The sequence below is a fragment of the Arvicola amphibius genome, chromosome 2, assembly GCF_903992535.2.
Source record: "Arvicola amphibius chromosome 2, mArvAmp1.2, whole genome shotgun sequence".
NCBI classification, from domain to species: Eukaryota; Metazoa; Chordata; class Mammalia; order Rodentia; family Cricetidae; genus Arvicola; species Arvicola amphibius.
In genome coordinates this window covers 151712135-151729510 of record NC_052048.2, presented here as the reverse complement: position 1 = coordinate 151729510, position 17376 = coordinate 151712135, and the positions used below count along the sequence as shown (strand labels likewise).

Here is a 17376-nt window from a genome sequence, read left to right as displayed (position 1 = left end):
CGTTGCTCAAATTAGCCAGGACAAGGAAGTCGGGTCATATGTATGATTTAGAAATTATTGTTTGCTTTAATGTTGTGTGCTGTCTTATCATAATGTGGTGGCCTTCTACATTAATACTTTCTTTTCTTTTCATTACTTTTTTTATTGAGCTATACATTTTTCCTTGTTCCCCTCCCTCCTTCTGTCCTTCCACCCTCTCCCATGATGCCCACACTCCCAATTTGCTCAGGAGATCTTGTCTTTTTCTCCCTTCTATGTATCTCTCTCTTAAGGTCGTCTTTCTTGTATTAGTTCTCTTGGGTTGTGGACTATAGGCTGGTTTTTCTTTGCTTTATGTCTAAAAGCAACTTACGAGTGAGTACATGTTATATTTGTCTTCTTGCTATTTCTCCTGGTTGCCCAAGGGAACTAGAGGGAAAGACCCATTGTTGATGACAGCACACATTTGGATGTAGAACACGGAGAGTTGGACTGGGCTGAGCTAGGGACTATCTGTGTGCAGAGTTGTGCTGTTTTTTCCCAGAAATAATGAATATTTCTCCATTAATAAGGTTCTTTGAATTCTCCAAGTGATACTTTTAGATAATTGAAGATATCAAAACAACCATTTAACATCTGTTAATCATATATGTGTATATGTATATATGTGTGTGTGTGTGTGTCAAACTTTCTTTGTAGCACTGCTCTTTGATTGGCTCATTTAGTACAAACACTAGTGACAAAAACAAAGTGATCTAGTGACATGTTAGCATTGTTATAAAAATATTGGTTCATTTGAAATTGATATGCATTCACTGCTGTAATCTGTAACTTCTAAAAATTTGTGTTTAAAATTGTTTCCTCAGGACCTAAGTTAATGGTATCTTGCAATGGAGCCTTTGGATATAATTAGGATTTTATGTGATCATGAGGGCACTTAACCCTGTAGTAGCTTCATTAGATGAGGAGGAGAGACCCAAGGGAGCAAGCCTGCTCCACCTCGGCCAGTACTGCTCTGTCTACCTGGGGACACATGGATCCCAGGCAGCCAGCAGGTGCCCCGCAGGTGCAGCTCCTTCACCTGGGACTTCCTAGCCTCAAAATCATAAGGAACTCATTCCTTTAGTTTATGAATCACTAGTCCGTGGCATCCAGTTAAGCAAGAGAACATATGATAAAACTATATTAAATATGGTAAATAAAAGAACACTGGTGTTCTCAGGGAGTCAGTTGAACAGAATCACTCATAGTTTGCATGTAGACATCTGGGCTCCCTGTCAGTCCCTAAAAATTGAGATTTTTAAAAGTCTTTGGGCTTTACCCAAACCAACCAGAAGGTGGCAGAGTGTCTACTAGAGAGAAAGCAAACAGAAAAAAGCATTTCAGGAAAAGGTCTTCTCACATCAGAGAATCGAAACTGCGATGGAGACAGCTTTATTTTTTTCTTCCCACTTCCTTGTCAGCGTCAGACACACCCTGGTACTTTTCAGCCGGCTTGAGCTGGTACCAAGGTAGAAGTATTGTCTGGAAAGCTTTCATCAAGACTAAATGAAGGTGTTTTTCTCTGATTTCTCAGGAGGAAGAAAATACAGACACCAGACATTTGCTTCACCAAAATGGACAGTTTTTCCCTTGTTCTTTCAAACAGAAGAAATTTGAACGTTTTGGTGAGTACAAAATCTCTCCTATTATTGTTGTTATTATTGGTGTCTACAGCAACCGCTTATTGAACAGGCAGAAATGTTCTTTGTGGCTAGAAAGTTTAAATGTGCTTTAAAACAAAACTAATAATATTCGGAACCTCGATCATCTGGGCCCTGCTGTGTTGAGAAAGGAATGTGCTCTGTATTAGTCACAGCCTTCTGTTGAGATGCAGTTGGAAATCAGGGACACTTTACTAATGTCTCCCAAAGAAAAGCAGCATCTTCAGAAGGAAAAAAAATGTTGTAATGCTTACATTTTTGGAATACACAGCCCCCAAGTCACTCTAAGGATAGGCAGTTTAGACATGGAGTTCTTGACAGACTTTTGGAGAGTAATGTCAGATCAGAGGCACCTGGGAGAGACAGGAAGGACTGATTTGCTAGGGCTTCCTCTCGTAAGTTTGAAATAGGGGTGCTTCATGTTCCTGGTGGGAGTAGGAAGCTTATGTCTGATTTCCCCCCAAAGTAACTGATGATGTCACTCAAGGGGAATGTGTTGCTGAGTTATGACCTCCTTCAGAAAAGCTGACAAGAAAGTCAACCCCACGAATCCTAAGTGTGTGTCGGGATTTTATATCTGTGTGATCCTGCAGTACCTTTCCGGTTTCTTTCATAAACACAGGGCATCTAAAGAAACTTACTACAGCAGCATGTAGAGAGAAGTTTGTCCCCTAGAGAACTCTCCTGAAGTGGCCTCTTTGGTAGCACAATTACAGCTACAAAGTAGCAATGAAAATGATTTTATGGTTGGGGGTGTTAACTGTGTTAAAGGGTCACAGCATTCGGAAGGCTGAGAGCCACCGCTCTCAAGGAAACAGTGTGGAAAGTGAAATCTGTTCAGTTCCATTAGCTAGGAGGGAAAACAGTGTAAATTCACCTTTTAATTTCACTTGCTTACTTTCTCAACCAAATATTCCAGCCTAGATCTCCATGCCTCCAACTCTGATGTGGAGACTCTATACTCTGATGTGTTTATGGCATGCAGCTCAGGCACAGATAAGTCACCTAACTCATGACTCCACTACACCCAAAGGCGTGGCGACCACATGTGTATAACTATGAAAGGTTTTCACTGATTACGTTAGGGAGACTCCTGGTGTCCTGATAACGTGTGGCACCAGAACCTCGGGCCTGTGCTCAGGAGCCTGGGCACAGCAGGCAGCTGGACTGCCATCATGGCTCACTCTGTGTCTCAGCAGTGAGAGGGCAGCAGAGGCGCCCTGGACAGAGCAGAGAAAGCAGGTAGTAGTTGAGCTCAGAGCTGGACAGTTGCCTGTGAGTGCATGAGGCTTTGCTTATATATGGGAGTAACTAGTGGTCAGTGGGATAAGGTGTCAGACAGTTGCAACGTAAGTAAAGGCACAGTCCTTTCCTGCCTCTTTCTTCCTTGCCCAGAAGTCACATCAACTGTACAGAAGGAAGCGGTGACAGAACGGAGATGGCACTTCTCTGGCATTCACACAGCCCTTGTATCATGTCTGGGTCATTTCCGTTGAGTCCCAAAGACTTTCATGCACAAAGGTGCAGTCAAAAGATGTGGAAATTGATGCTCTTAAGATCTATGTTGTCTTACAATTCGTTAGTCGAGCAGTATTGGAAAGCTACGAAGGTACAAGTGCCGGGAAGTAGGACCAGGCCAAGGTGGGCTACTGGGCACAGACAGGATAGTATGTATCTCCAATGTCCAGTGTCCTTCAGAATCTTTCCTTTCTGGTCTAGAGAATACTAAATTTACTAGAATGTTATGAATTTATAGAAAATAGTGCACCTACCTGGCCATTTATATATATGACGCTTAGGATATGAATTATGCACCTCTGTCAGCAAAGAAAAGGAAGAATGTTGCCTTAAAACAAGGTCAACCAAGTGATAAAAGTTACTACAAGGACCTCTAAAGGGGAAGGCAATAGCATTGAGCATGCCTCTAGAATGGTCATTTGGAATGTAATTCTAGGACTTCTAGAGTGATGTGTACGAGGAAGTTGTCTTTCGCAGTGCCCTACATGGTGAGCAGAAGAACACTGACATTGTGACAGAGAGTCATCCACAAGGTTCATGTTTGAGAACCATGCCATCCACCCACAAACAAATTACATGTACACACAAGTGTGCACGTGCATGCACACAAACATGCACACACACACACACACACACACACACACACACTCATGATGTTTTAAGTATGGTTATAACTATGGGTTGGACTGTATTTCTAAACTGTCCTTGTCTGTGTGCAGCCAGGGAGCCATGGATTAGATAAGCCAATGAGATATAAATAAAACAACTTTCTGTCTGCTTTTTTGAAATTTAAAGTCAAACAGAATACATGACAATGTCTTCATATAAGGCTGAAGAGATGGCTCGGTGGATAAGGATAACACTTGCTGTGTGTGCAAGTGTAAGAATTTGAGTTGGAATCCTAAGCTTGCACTTAATAAACCCAAGAGTAGAGACCTGCTTGTAACCCAAAAACACTGTGGGGTGGTTGGTTTTTGCTGGTTTCCAGTTTACCTGCAGTCTGGATAAGAAAACTTCACTCGAAGGAATAAAATGCATAGCAGTAGAACAGGACTCCCAATCTTGAACCAACCAAGAGCAGGCATATACACACACTCTCTTACACACACACACACACACACACACACACACACACATGAATGCTTGCATAGGCTTGCATGCACACACATTTAATGCATAAGTAAAAAATTTAAATACTATTTTAAAAACATTATCTTGTATGCTGACTAAGAATGTTAGTCAAACAATGGACAGCAAGGATCAGTGGGCATTGTCAAAGGACTTTCTGATGTGCTGGGGTTGTAATTTCAGGCAGTTTAAATTCATAGTGTAAGAGTTCTCTTCACTGAAATCAGTCTCATTATTCAGAAAGTTTATTCCACTTCAAAGTCTGCAAAGTGAGACGTGAATTTTTCTATTAGACTTTCACCCTGAAAGGAAATATGCAGACACAAACACAGCACAGTCAGAGACAAACAAAAACACAGAGAGAGAGAGACAGAGAGAGAGAGACAGAGAGAGAGAGAGAGAGAGAGAGAGAGAGAGAGAGAGAGAGAGAGAGAATAAATAATCCACAAGATATAGCTAAGAATATTGGCCTGAAGCAAGTTTGTCACCTAAAAAACTGCACAAATATGGATGTAATGTAGGTTCAGGTTGCAGTCTGGTGCCTAGTGAGGTGTTTGTACTTACTCTTGTCCACTGACCTGTATTAATGGGAGGGTAGATACTTCTTCAGTTCCTTCAGTGGTGTTTGTTTTCATGAGCTGGAAGTCTAACCCCAGGTCTACCACTGAGCTATATCCACAAGTAGACAATGTTGAGGTAAAGTTTTAGAGAAGTCAAGGAAAACAGTACTCAGAATGAAGTGTGAGTGGAATAAGCAAGTTGGAGCTAGTCCTGAAATCTGATGTACAAGTACTGACTGTTTGATAAAATTTGAAGACTTGAATACCTGGACTTGAACTCATCATTGCTCTCGATTTTGGAGCAGCCTGTGCTGTATTTCAGTCATCTGTTTACCCCATCATGTATTTTGGAGGCATCAGCTTCTTGAGTGAAGGGTGATTTATGTGACAGGAGCTTCTCTCCATGATACAGTTCCACACAGTCATTTAAGTAGCTTCCCATGTTCCTAGTTCCCATTCCCAGAAAGCACAGCCCTAAGCAGAAACTACTGCTTTAGATTACCTCTGCCTGTCCTTGACTTCATGGAAATACACTCATACAGTGTGTTCTCTGTGTCAGTGCCCTCGTTGCCTGTAGCTTGAATTCTAATTGTTCTTAATAATAAAAACCCAGAGTCAGATATTGGGGGTGAATGCTAAAGGCTCAGAGAGGCAGTGCAGCCAGCCACTAGTGAGACCTTTCACCTCAACCAGTGGTCAGTCTGAAGGGACGATCTTGTCCTCAGCCTTCGGAGACTTTGTCCTCTGACTGCAACTGTCTCCACCAAAACTCAGACTGCACTGAGCTCCTGTCTCCTTCTGCCTTACATCCCTCCCTCCACCCAGCCATATTACTCCAGGCTCTACCTCCCTAGTGCTGGGACTAAAGTTATGTATTCCCAAGTGCTGGGATCAACTTTGTGTGATCTTTGTTTCTCTTTTAGACAGATTCAACCTTATTTAGCCCACGGTGACTTTGGACTAACAGAGATGTGCCTCTGCCTCCCAAATCCTGGGATTAAAGGTGTGTGCCACCACTCCCTGGCCTCTAGTGGTTTAGCTCTGCACTCTGATCTTCAGGCAAGCATTATTTGTTAAAACCTAAATGCTCTCTCATGTATGTGAACTCTCTGTTGTTGTTGAATCAGCATTTCAGTCTTTCTGCTTTAACTGAAATTGTTGACTTATGAGGTGAGTATATACTTTGTTTCATGAAAACATTCAAACTGTTTTTCATATTAGCTAAAGCAATTTGCATTCCCACAAGCACTTTCCAAAACACCATTCATTCTATGCTTTTACCAACATTTGCGGTTACAGTGTTTAATGCCAGCCATTCTGCTGACATGCATTATGACATCCATGCAGTTTAATTTTTTTTTTCATGGTTTATTTTTTTTTATATTTAAAAATTTCCATCTCCTTCCCTCCTCTTCCCCCCTCCCTCCCCTCCTCCTCCCCCTTCCCTCCCCTTCTTCTCCCCCTTCCCTCCCCTCCCCTCCACCCATACCTCCCCTCCCTCCTTCTCAAGGCCAAGGAGCCATCAGGGTTCCCCACTCTATGCTAAGACCAATGTCCTCCCAACTCCCCCCAGGTCCAGGAAGGTGATCGATCAAGCTGAGAAGGCTCCCACAGAGCCCGTCCAAGCAGAAGAATCAGAGCCCAGAGCCATTGTCCTTTGCTTCTCAGTCAGCCCCCTCTGTTGGCCACATTCAGAGAGACGGGTTTGGTCGCATGATCCATCAGTCCCATTCCAACTGGAGTTGGTGATCTCCCATTAGTTCTGTCCCACCGTCTCCATGAGTGAACGCACCCCTCTCGTTCCTGACTTTCTCCCTCAAGTTCTCGCTCCTTCTGCTCCTCATCAGGACCTTGGGAGCTCAGTCCAGTGCTCCAATGTGGGGCTCAGTCACCTTCCCCATCTGTCGCCAGCTGGAGGTTCCCTCACGGTCCTGACTTTCTTTCTCATGTTCTCTCTCCTTCTGCTCCTCATCAGGACCTTGGGAGCTCAGTCCGGTGCTCCAATGTGGGGCTCTGTCATTTTCTTCATCTATCGTCAGGTGGAGGTTCTATGGTGATATGCAAGAAATTCATCAGTATGGCTATAGGAACTGGCCTTTTCAGGCTCCCTCTCCTCAGCTGCCCAAGGAACTAACTGGGGGCATCTCCCTGGAAACCTGGGAACCCCTCTAGGGTCAAGTCTCTTGACAACCCTCAGGTAGCTCCTTAAATTAAGATATATGCTTCCCTGCTCCCATATCCACCCTTCCTATATCCCAAGCACCCCATTCCTCCGAGCTCCCCCCGTTCTCCCCTTCACACTTTTCTCTCCCCATCTTCCCTTGGCCCAGTCTTGCCCAACCCTCAAGTTCCCAATTTTGCCTGGCGATCGTGTCTACTTCCAATATCCAGGAGGATTACTATATCTTTTTTGGGGAGTTCACCTTCTTATTATCTTCTCAAGGATCCCAAATTTATAGGCTCGATGTCCTTTAAATATGGCTAGAAACCGAATATGAGTGAGTACATCCCATGTTCATCTTTATGGGTCTGGGTTACCTCACTCAGAATAGTGTTTTCTATTTCCATCCATTTGCCTGCAAAATTCAAGATGTCATTGTTTTTTACCGCTGAGTAGTATTCTAGCATGTATATATTCCACAGTTTCTTCATCCATTCTTCCACTGAAGGGCATCTAGGTTGTTTCCAGGATCTGGCTATTACAAATAATGCTGCTATGAACATAGATGAGCATATGCTTTTGTTGTATGATTGGGCATCTCTTGGGTAGATTCCCAAGAGTGGAATTGCTGGGTCCTGGGGTAGGTTGATCCCGAATTTCCTGAGAAACCGCCACACTGCTTTCCAAAGTGGTTGCACAAGTGTGCATTCCCACCAGCAATGGATGAGTGTACCCCTTACCCCACAACCTCTCCAGCAAAGGTTATTATTGGTGTTTTGGATTTTAGCCAATCTGACAGGTGTAAGATGATATCTCAAAGTTGTTTTGATTTGCATTTCCCTGATAGCTAGGGAGGTTGAGCATGACCTTAAGTGTCTTTTGGCCATTCGAACTTCTTCTGTTGAGAATTCTCTGTTCAGTTCAGCGCCCCATTTTTTAATTGGGTTAATTGGCATTTTACCGTCTAGTCTCTTGAGTTCCTTATATATTTTAGAGATCAGACCTTTGTCAGTTGCAGAGTTGGTGAAGATCTTTTCCCAGTCAGTAGACTGCCTTTGTGTCTTAGTGACAATGTCCTTTGCTTTACAGAAGCTGCTCAACTTCAGGAGGTCCCATTTATTCAATGTTGCCCTTAAAGTCTGTGCAGCTGGGGTTATGCGTAGGAAACGGTTCCCTGTGCCCATTTGTTGTAGAGTACTTCCCACTTTCTCCTCTATCAAGCTCAATGTGTTCAAATTAATATTGAGGTCTTTAATCCATTTGGACTTGAGTTTTGTGCATGGTGATAGATATGGATCTAATTTCATTCTTCTACAGGTTGACATCCAGTTATGCCAGCACCATTTGTTGAAGATGCCCTCTTTCTTCCATTGTGTACTTTTGGCTCCTTTATCAAAAATCAGGTGTTCATAGGTTTGTGGTTTAAGATCTGGGTCTTCTATACGATTCCATTGGTCAACCTCTCTGTTTTTATGCCAATACCAAGCCGTTTTCAATACTGTAGCTTTGTAATAGAGTTTGAAGTCAGGGATGGTAATGCCTCCAGAAGAACCTTTATTGTATAAGAATTTTTGGCTATCCTGGGTTTCTTGTTTTTCCATATAAAGTTGATTATTGTCCTCTCAATCTCTGTGAAGAATTTTAATGGGACCTTGATTGGGATTGCATTGAATCTATAGATTGCTTTTGGTAGAATTGCCATTTTTACTATGTTGATCCTCCCAATCCACGAGCAGGGGAGATCCTTCCATTTCTGGTATCCTCTTCAATTTCTTTCTTCAAAGACTTAAAGTTCTTGTCAAATAAATCCTTCACTTCCTTGGTTAGAGATACTCCCAGATATCTTATGCTATTTGTGGCTATTGAGAAAGGTGATACTTCTCTGATTTCCCTCTCTGCTTCCTTATCCTTTGTGTATAGGAGGGCGACTGATTTTTTGGAGTTGATCTTGTAACCTGCCACGTTACTGAAGGAGTTTATCAGCTGTAGGAGTTCTTTGGTGGAGTTTTTGGGGTCGCTTATGTATACTATCATATCATCTGCAAATAATGAAAGTTTAACTTCTTCCTTTCCAAACTGAATCCCCTTGATTCCCTTATGTTGTCTTATTGCTATTGCTAGAACTTCAAGCACTATATTGAAGAGATAAGGAGAGAGTGGACAGCCTTGTCGTGTTCCTGAATTTAGTGGGATAGCCTTGAGTTTCTCTCCATTTAATTTGATGTTAGCTGTCGGCTTGCTGTAAATAGCTTTTATTATATTTAGGAATGACCCTTGTATCCCTAATCTCTCCAAGACCTTTATCATAAAAGGGTGCTGAATTTTGTCAAATGCTTTTTCAGCATCTAATGAGATGACCATATGGTTTTTTTCCTTCAGTTTGTTTATATGATGGATTACATTGATAGATTTTCGTATGTTGAACCAGCCCTGCATCTCTGGGATGAAGCCTACTTGATCGTAATGGATAATTTTTCTAATGTGTTCTTGGATTCGGTTTGCCAGTATTTTATTGAGAATTTTTGCGTCAATGTTCATGAGTGAGATTGGCCTGTAATTCTCTTTCTTGGTTGAGTCTTTGTGTGGTTTAGGTATCAGGGTAACTGTAGCTTCATAGAAGGAATTTGGCAGTGACTCTTGTGTTTCTATATTATGAAATACCTTAAGGAGTATAGGTATTAGGTCTTCTTGGAAGTTCTGGTAGAATTCCGCATTGAAACCATCTGGTCCTGGGCTCTTTTTGGTAGGGAGGTTTCTGATAACAGTTTCTAATTCTTCGCGACTAACAGGACGATTTAGAGCATTTACCTGGTCCTGGTTTAACTTTGGTATATGGTATTTATCTAAAAAACTGTCCATTTCTTTTACATTTTCCAATTTTGTGGCATACAGGCTTTTGTAGTAAGATCTAATGATTCTCTGAATTTCCTCTGTGTCTGTGGTTATGTCCCCCTTTTCATTTCTGATCTTATTAATTTGCGTGTTCTCCCTCTGCCGTTTGATTAGTTTGGCTAAGGGTTTGTCAATCTTGTTGATTTTCTCCAAGAACCAGCTTCTTGTTTCATTGATTCTTTGGATTGTTTTCTGTGTTTCTATTTTGTTGATTTCTGCCCTCAGTTTGATTATTTCCAGTCTTCTACTTCTCCTAGGTGAGTCTGCTTCTTTTTTTTCCAGAGCTTTCAGGTGTGCTGTTAAGTCACCAATAAGCACTTTCTCCGTTTTCTTTAAGTGGGCACTTAGTGCTATGAACTTTCCTCTTAGCACTGCTTTCATTGTGTCCCATAGGTTTGAGTATGTTGTGTCTTTGTTTTCATTAAATTCAAGAAAGACTTTAATTTCTTTCTTTATTTCTTCCTTGACCCAGGTGTGGGTCAGTAGTTGACTGTTCAGTTTCCATGAGTTTGTGGGCTTTCTGGGGGTAGCATTGTTGTTGAATTCTAATTTTAATCCATGGTGATCCGATAAGACACAGGTGGTTACTAATATTTTTTTGTAACTGTGGAAGTTTGCTTTGTTACCAAGTATATGGTCAATTTTCGAAAAGGTTCCATGAGCCGCAGAGAAGAAGGTATATTCTTTCCTATTTGGGTGGAATGTTCTATAGATGTCTGTTAAGTCCATTTGGTTCATTACCTCCATTAAGTCTTTCAATTCTCTGTTAGGTTTCTGTCTGATTGACCTGTCCATTGGTGAGAGAGGAGTGTTGAAGTCTCCAACTATTAGTGTGTGTGGTTTGATGGCTGCCTTGAGTTCTAGAAGTGTTTCTTTTACATAAGTGGGAGCTTTTATATTAGGGGCATAGATATTCAGGATTGAGACTTCATTCTGATGGATTTTTCCTGTTATGAGTATAAAGTGTCCCTTTCCATCTCTTCTGATTGATTTTAGTTTGAAGTCAACTTTGTTGGAAATTAGAATGGCCACACCCGCTTGTTTCTTAGGGCCATTTGCTTGATAAACCTTTTCCCAACCCTTTACTCTGAGTATATGTCTGTCTTTGTGGTTGAGGTGTGTTTCTTGTAAACAGCAAAATGTTGGATTCTGTTTTCGTATCCAGTCTCTTAGCCTGTGCCTTTTTATAGGTGAATTGAGTCCATTGATATTAAGTGATATTAATGACCAGTGGTTGTTAACTTCAGTCATTTTTAGTAGTAGAGTTTGTGTGTTTCCCTTCTTCTAGTTGTGCTGGTGAAGGGTCGCTAGATGCCTGAGTTATTGTGGGCGTTGTTGGACTCCTTGGTTTGTGATTTTCCTTCTATTACTTTCTGCAAGGCTGGATTTGTGGCTGCGTATTGTTTAAATCTGTTTTTGTCCTGGAATATCTTGTTTTCTCCATCAATGGTGAATGCAAGCTTTGCTGGGTATAATAGTCTAGGCTTGCATCCATGTTCCCTTAGTGTCTGTAGCACATCTATCCAAGCTCTTCTGGCTTTCATGGTTTCCATTGAGAAATCAGGTGTAATTCTGATAGGTTTCCCTTTATATGTTACTTGACCTTTTTCCTTTGCAGCTCTTAATATCTGTTCTTTATTCTGTATGTTTTGTGTTTTGATTATTATATGGCGTGGGGATGCTTTCTTTTGATCCAGTCTATTTGGTGTTCTGTAGGCTTCTTGTACCTTCATAGGAACATCCTTCTTTAGGTTGGGGAAGTTTTCTTCTATAATTTTGTTGAATATGTTTTCTGGGCCTTTGAGTTGTAATTCTTCTCCTTCTTCTACCCCAATTATTCTTAGGTTTGGTCTTTTCATGGTGTCCCAGATTTCCTGAATGTTTTGAGTTAAGAATTTGTTAGATTTGTTTAGTTCTTTAATCTGTGAGTTTATTTCCTCTATAGTATCTTCAGAGTCCGAGATTCTTTCTTCCATCTCTTGTATTCGGTTGGAAATACTTGTCTCTGAAGTTTCTGTTCGTTTACTCAGAGTTTCCATTTCCAGTCGTCCCTCAGATTGTGTTTTCTTCAATACCTCCATTTCATTTATCAGGTCTTGTACTGTTTCCCTTACCTGTTTGATTGCTTTTTCTTGTTTTTCTTGTTTTTCTTGGGTATCTTTGAGAGATTTATTTATTTTGTCTACCTTTTTGTTTGTCATCTCCATTTCTTTATGGCAGTTTTTTACCTCCTGTTTAAGGTCCTCTATTATTTTCATAAAGTACTGTTTAAGGTCGGTTTCTTCTATATCTTCTGGGGTAGGGTGTTCAATTCTTGTTGTTTCGGGATGTCTGGCTTGTGGTGATGTCATGTTGCCTTTCATGTTGTTGGAGGAGCTCCTGCTTTGGCGCCTGCCCATCTCTTCCTTCAAAGGGAGCCCGGAGGCGTTTGGTGTCCTAGACCAATCTTTGCTGTGACTGAAACTGGTTGGATCTCCCCAGTGCCAGAGGAGGACCTATTCCTTGTGACACAATCTGAAGAAGCCCGCACTCCCTTGCAGGAATCCTCAGACCTGCCTGGAGGTCCAGTGTCTGACCCCTTTGGGTGGATGGCCTTAGAACAGGAGCAGGACACCTGAGAACACTAGGGAAAGCTTGGGAGACACAGGGACGGGAGAAACAGACACAAGCCTGCAGAGGGAAGTGGGGGTAGGGGGTCTGTGCTCTCTTCCAGGGCAGGTTGCCCCAGGGTCCGCCTTCACTCACCAGTTCAGATGGAATGTCAGTGCACAGGATCAGGGATTCCAGGCAGCCCAGGGTCGCAGCCCAGACAAAAGGGCCAAGGTGGGGGCAGGGCGGGATGGAATACCACACAGCGAACCTGGCAGCACAATCTGAAGGAGCCCGCACCCCTCCGCAGGAATCCTCAGACCTGCCTGGAGGCCAGAGTCTGACCCCTTTGGGTGGATGGCCTTAGAACTGGAGCAGGACACCCCAAAGAATGATGGATCCTCTGGCAGACTGTCAGGTCCCCTTGCAGGCCAAGCAGCTCTCAGACAAAGGCCTACCTTGCCCCGGGCAGTCAAATGAAGGAGGGGACCTCCCACCGGTCTGGGTGCACTCAATTCCAGGTCCCCAGAGCCCAAACAGGCTGAGCTGTGGGATTTTGTGGCCCCAAAGACGGGAGGATGAGGCAGGGGGAGGGGGGAGGATTCTGGGTGCAAGCTGGGAAGGGACAGGGAGAGAGAGGCGGTATCCGGGGAGAATAACCCCTGCAGGAAGAGCAGGAAGTGTGCTGGAGGCAGGGGGAGTTGTGGAGTGTAGGTGGTCCCTCTCCGGGCAGCTGCCGTGGTTCGGGCACTCACTCCTCACTCACCCCAAAGAATGATGGATCCTCTGGCAGACTGTCAGGTCCCCTTGCAGGCCAAGCAGCTCTCAGACAAAGGCCTACCTTGCCCCGGGCAGTCAAATGAAGGAGGGGACCTCCCACCGGTCTGGGTGCACTCAATTCCAGGTCCCCAGAGCCCAAACAGGCTGAGCTGTGGGATTTTGTGGCCCCAAAGACGGGAGGATGAGGCAGGGGGAGGGGGGGAGGATTCTGGGTGCAAGCTGGGAAGGGACAGGGAGAGAGAGGCGGTATCCGGGGAGAATAACCCCTGCAGGAAGAGCAGGAAGTGTGCTGGAGGCAGGGGGAGTTGTGGAGTGTAGGTGGTCCCTCTCCGGGCGGCTGCCGCAGTTCGGGCACTCACTCCTCACTCACCCCAAAGAATGATGGATCCTCTGGCAGACTGACAGGTCCCCTTGCAGGCCAAGCAGCTCTCCGCCAACTGTTTTAAGAAAATGCAACTTCACTCAAGATTCACCATGTCCAAGTCTTGGAGGTGCTTCATGATCCAAGGACCCGACTCCACCGTGGGCCCCTGCAGCGTCCTCCCTCAGGTCCACACCGAGGCCCTGGGCCTCTGTCTCCATGCAGTTTAATTTTTAACGTCTACAACCAGCTAAGATTTTGGAGCTGCTGTAGACTCCAACCTATTGCATCCATCCTCATGGCTGGCAAAAGTCCCGTTGGTTTGTCATCCTCCAACTCGTCCTGGCTTGTCCTCAGTTCCAACCCAGAATTGGCAAATTGTCCTAGTTCACCTAGGGAGAGACCTTTCCATCCCCGGATCTGAACACACTCCTGCCATGTCAGCTGTCTTCAGCTGCACAACCTCAAAGGTCTCAGCTTTCCAAACGCGTGAATCTTGTTTCTTGTCACTCTAGGGGGAACATCAGTGACCTCTGTGATCCACGCCCTTACACTGGACAGTGGGAGTCCTTTCCCTGACTCTTGAGGCAGTTTTGGTAAGTCACACATTTCCTCTCACTTTTCACAGTTTATCCATGTGAAGTTGGTTGCAATATCCTCTGATTCACCTAAATTTTGCTGTAGCATCTGGTAAGTTGTTCCATCGCTCTTTTATTCTTGATGGATTCTTCTGCATTTCATTACCTTGTATTGAGTATCACTTTTTGGCTTGGGTGGGTATCTCCTTTGTGACTGTTTTCTACTTTTCTCTGTGAATTTCTTCCGTTAACTCTGTTTTCTTCCTCTTTCTTCCCTATTTAAGCTTGCTGTGCTGCACTTTAAACTCACTAAACTGTCAGTCATTCTTTTATTTTTATAGAAGCATAAAATCCTGTAAGTTTCACAGACATTGATGGTACTATTTCTTTCATGTTTTGATACTCAACATTTTCATTATTGTTTTCTTTTAAATATTTTCTCTTTAAAGCATGCCTTTCTAATTTTGCATACTTTTAAATTTAACTTTTATTTGCAATCACCATCATCTGAATGCAGTTATAAGAAATAATCATATAGCGAATATACCTTTTATCAAGGGTCCCTAATGGTAAAGTCATTCAACACTACAGTACAACACAGCATTGGCATTTGTGCCTTCAAAACACAAGCACTGCAACACAGACATCTCTCCTGTGTGTCTCTCTAGCTGTGCTCATTTCTCATACTCCATCTTATCTTAACTCCAATAGCAACTAATCTGCTGTTCATTATAATGGCCTTGCCATTTCAAGAATATGTGTTAGTTGAAGTGTACAGACTGTGACATCAGGGGCTGACTTTTTTCTTTCCACAGAATTATCTTGGGATTTACGAGGGTATTGTGTGTTGTGGTGTGGATAGAAAATATCCCTTGGAGGCTCATGTACTGAAAACTTGTTCCTTACAATGTATGGAAATACTGCATCTTAAAAGGGTGCAGATCATCCAGACTCTGACAGAATACATGAATTAACACATGGATAGATTTGTGGTTTGATAGCTATATTGGAAAGTAGTAGAAACTAAAGGAAGTGGCCTAGTTACAGGAAGAGTGTTAGTAGAGGCATGCTTTGAAGATTTTGTTTGATCTACCAGACCCTTCCTCTCTGATTCCCTCTCTGCTTCCTGACTGACATGAAGTAGGCAGGTGTTCCCCACTGTGCCTTTCCTCCATTATATTTCTGACCTAGCTTTGCTGAACTTGACCATCTCCAGTTCTACCTTTTCTTTTGCAAGTGACATAATTTTGTTCTGTGATATTTCACTATCTTGCTTACAGTTTCAGAGATAAAGGACTACTTTTATCATCATGGCAGGGAACAGTGCCTGAGAGCTACACTGTGATATGAGGGCCAAGATAGAGACACTGAGCTTGGCATGAGCTCTGGAAACCCATTCCCATTAATAAAGCCCACTCCCATTAACACTGTCCCTCCAACAAGGCCACACATTTGAATCTTTCTAATCTTTCTCAAATAGCCCTGGTGACAAAGCATTCAAATATATGAGCTTATGGGGCCATTCTTATTCAAACCACCACAGCCTCTATTATTTTGAAATATGTCCTTCATATCCCTAGTCTCTCCTGATACTTTTATCATGAAAGTGGTGTTGGATTTTGTCAATGGTCTTTTCTACATCTTAAATGATCATTTTTTTTTTTTTGCTTTTCAATCTATTCATATGGTGGGTTACATTTTTCTATTTACATATATTAAGACATCCCTGGATCTTAATATCTTAATATTTGAGAGCAAATGATGCCAGCTTGATCATGGTTGATAACCTATTTTCTATGCTTGGATTTTGTTTGCAACTCTTTTACAGAGAATGTTTGCATCTGTGTTCATAATGAAAATCAGTCTGCAACTCTCTTTCTTTATCGGGTCTCTATGTGATGTAGGTATCAGGGTAACTGTGGACTTGTATAAAGAATTGGGAAATGTTCCTTGTTTCTATTCTGAGAAATAATTTAAGGAGGTTGGTGTTAATTCTTCTTTGAAAGTCTGCAGAATTCTGCCTTAATAACTATCTGGCACTTGATGGGGGAGCTGACCAATCCCTTTTTCTGAGGGGCATGACCCCTCCAGGGCTCCAAATACCTTTAAAAGATTCGTGTTTGTTTGTTTTTACTCTCTTTGTTTCCCTGTGCTCCTCGCTGTAACCTTGGCTTTTGTAAGTTCCCCTTTCTTTCCTTTATTAAAGCTGAATATTATATATTAAAGCTACTCTGGTTAATCATAATTGCTGATAGGCCACACCCCTTCAGGCCCTGGACTTGTTTTGGTTGGGAGATTTAATCATTGCTTCTATTTCATTAGGGCTTATATATCTGCTTAAATCACTTGTTTTATCTTGATTTAACTCTGGTATTTGATATATATCAAGAAAATTATCCATTTCTTTTAGATTTTTTTCATTTTGGTGGAGAACAGGCTTTTAAAGTATGTTCATATGATTATCTGAATTCCATATCTGTCGTTATGTCTCCCTTTTGTCCTTAAATTTTGTTAATTAGGATATTCTCTCTCTGTCATTTAGTTAATTTGGATAAGGGTTTGTCAATATTATTGATTTTCTCAAAAAATTGATTTTGTGTTTCATTGATTGTTTATTGTTTCTATTTTACTGATTTCATCACTGAGTTTATCTCTTGTCATTTACTCTTTTGGGTGATGTCTTCTTTTTGTTCTAGAGCTTTCCCATGTGCTATTAAATGCTGAAATAAGATCTTCCACTTTTTATGTAAGTACTTAGTGTTATGAACTTGCTTCTTATAGCTGCCTTTGTTGTTTCCATAACTTTGGGTATGTTCTGTTTTCACTTCATTGTAGTGTGAAGCGGCGGGGCTGTGTCCCGCCATCCGGCTAGCTTTACCCAAAATAATTACACGGAAACTGTATTCTTTTAAAACACTGCCTGGCCCATAGTTTCAGCCTCTTATTGGCTAATTCTCACATCTTCCTTTAACCCATATTTAGTAATCTGGGTAGCACCACGAGGTGTGGCTTACCAGGAGAGATCTTAACCTGCGTCCATCTCGGAGAGGAGCAGCATGGAGACTCACTATCGCGACTGCCTGAAGCGTCTCCCCCACTCTACTTCCTTGTTCCCACAATTCTGTTC

At 42.5% G+C, this 17376-nt stretch overlaps 1 protein-coding gene across 5 annotated transcripts in view; it reads left to right on the top strand.

The window, feature by feature from the left end:
- Nucleotides 1-1502: 1502 nt before the first annotated feature.
- Nucleotides 1503-17376, top strand: part of Samd9 (sterile alpha motif domain containing 9) — a 30232-nt gene continuing 14358 nt past the window's right edge. Inside the window, exons 1-4 of one of the 5 annotated variants that reach the window (XM_038320343.2) lie at nucleotides 1538-1646; nucleotides 5812-5891; nucleotides 14187-14267; nucleotides 16946-16995. Coding sequence is in view for 1 of the 5 variants with exons in the window: in XM_038320340.2 (XP_038176268.1) it covers nucleotides 7383-7386 (4 nt within the window). In the remaining 4 variants the exon portion in view is untranslated. Of the gene's footprint in view, nucleotides 1647-5811; nucleotides 5892-7331; nucleotides 7387-14186; nucleotides 14268-16945; nucleotides 16996-17376 lie in introns of those variants that run through there. The other 4 variants (XM_038320342.2, XM_038320344.2, XM_038320345.2 and 1 more) reach the window with 4 other exon arrangements.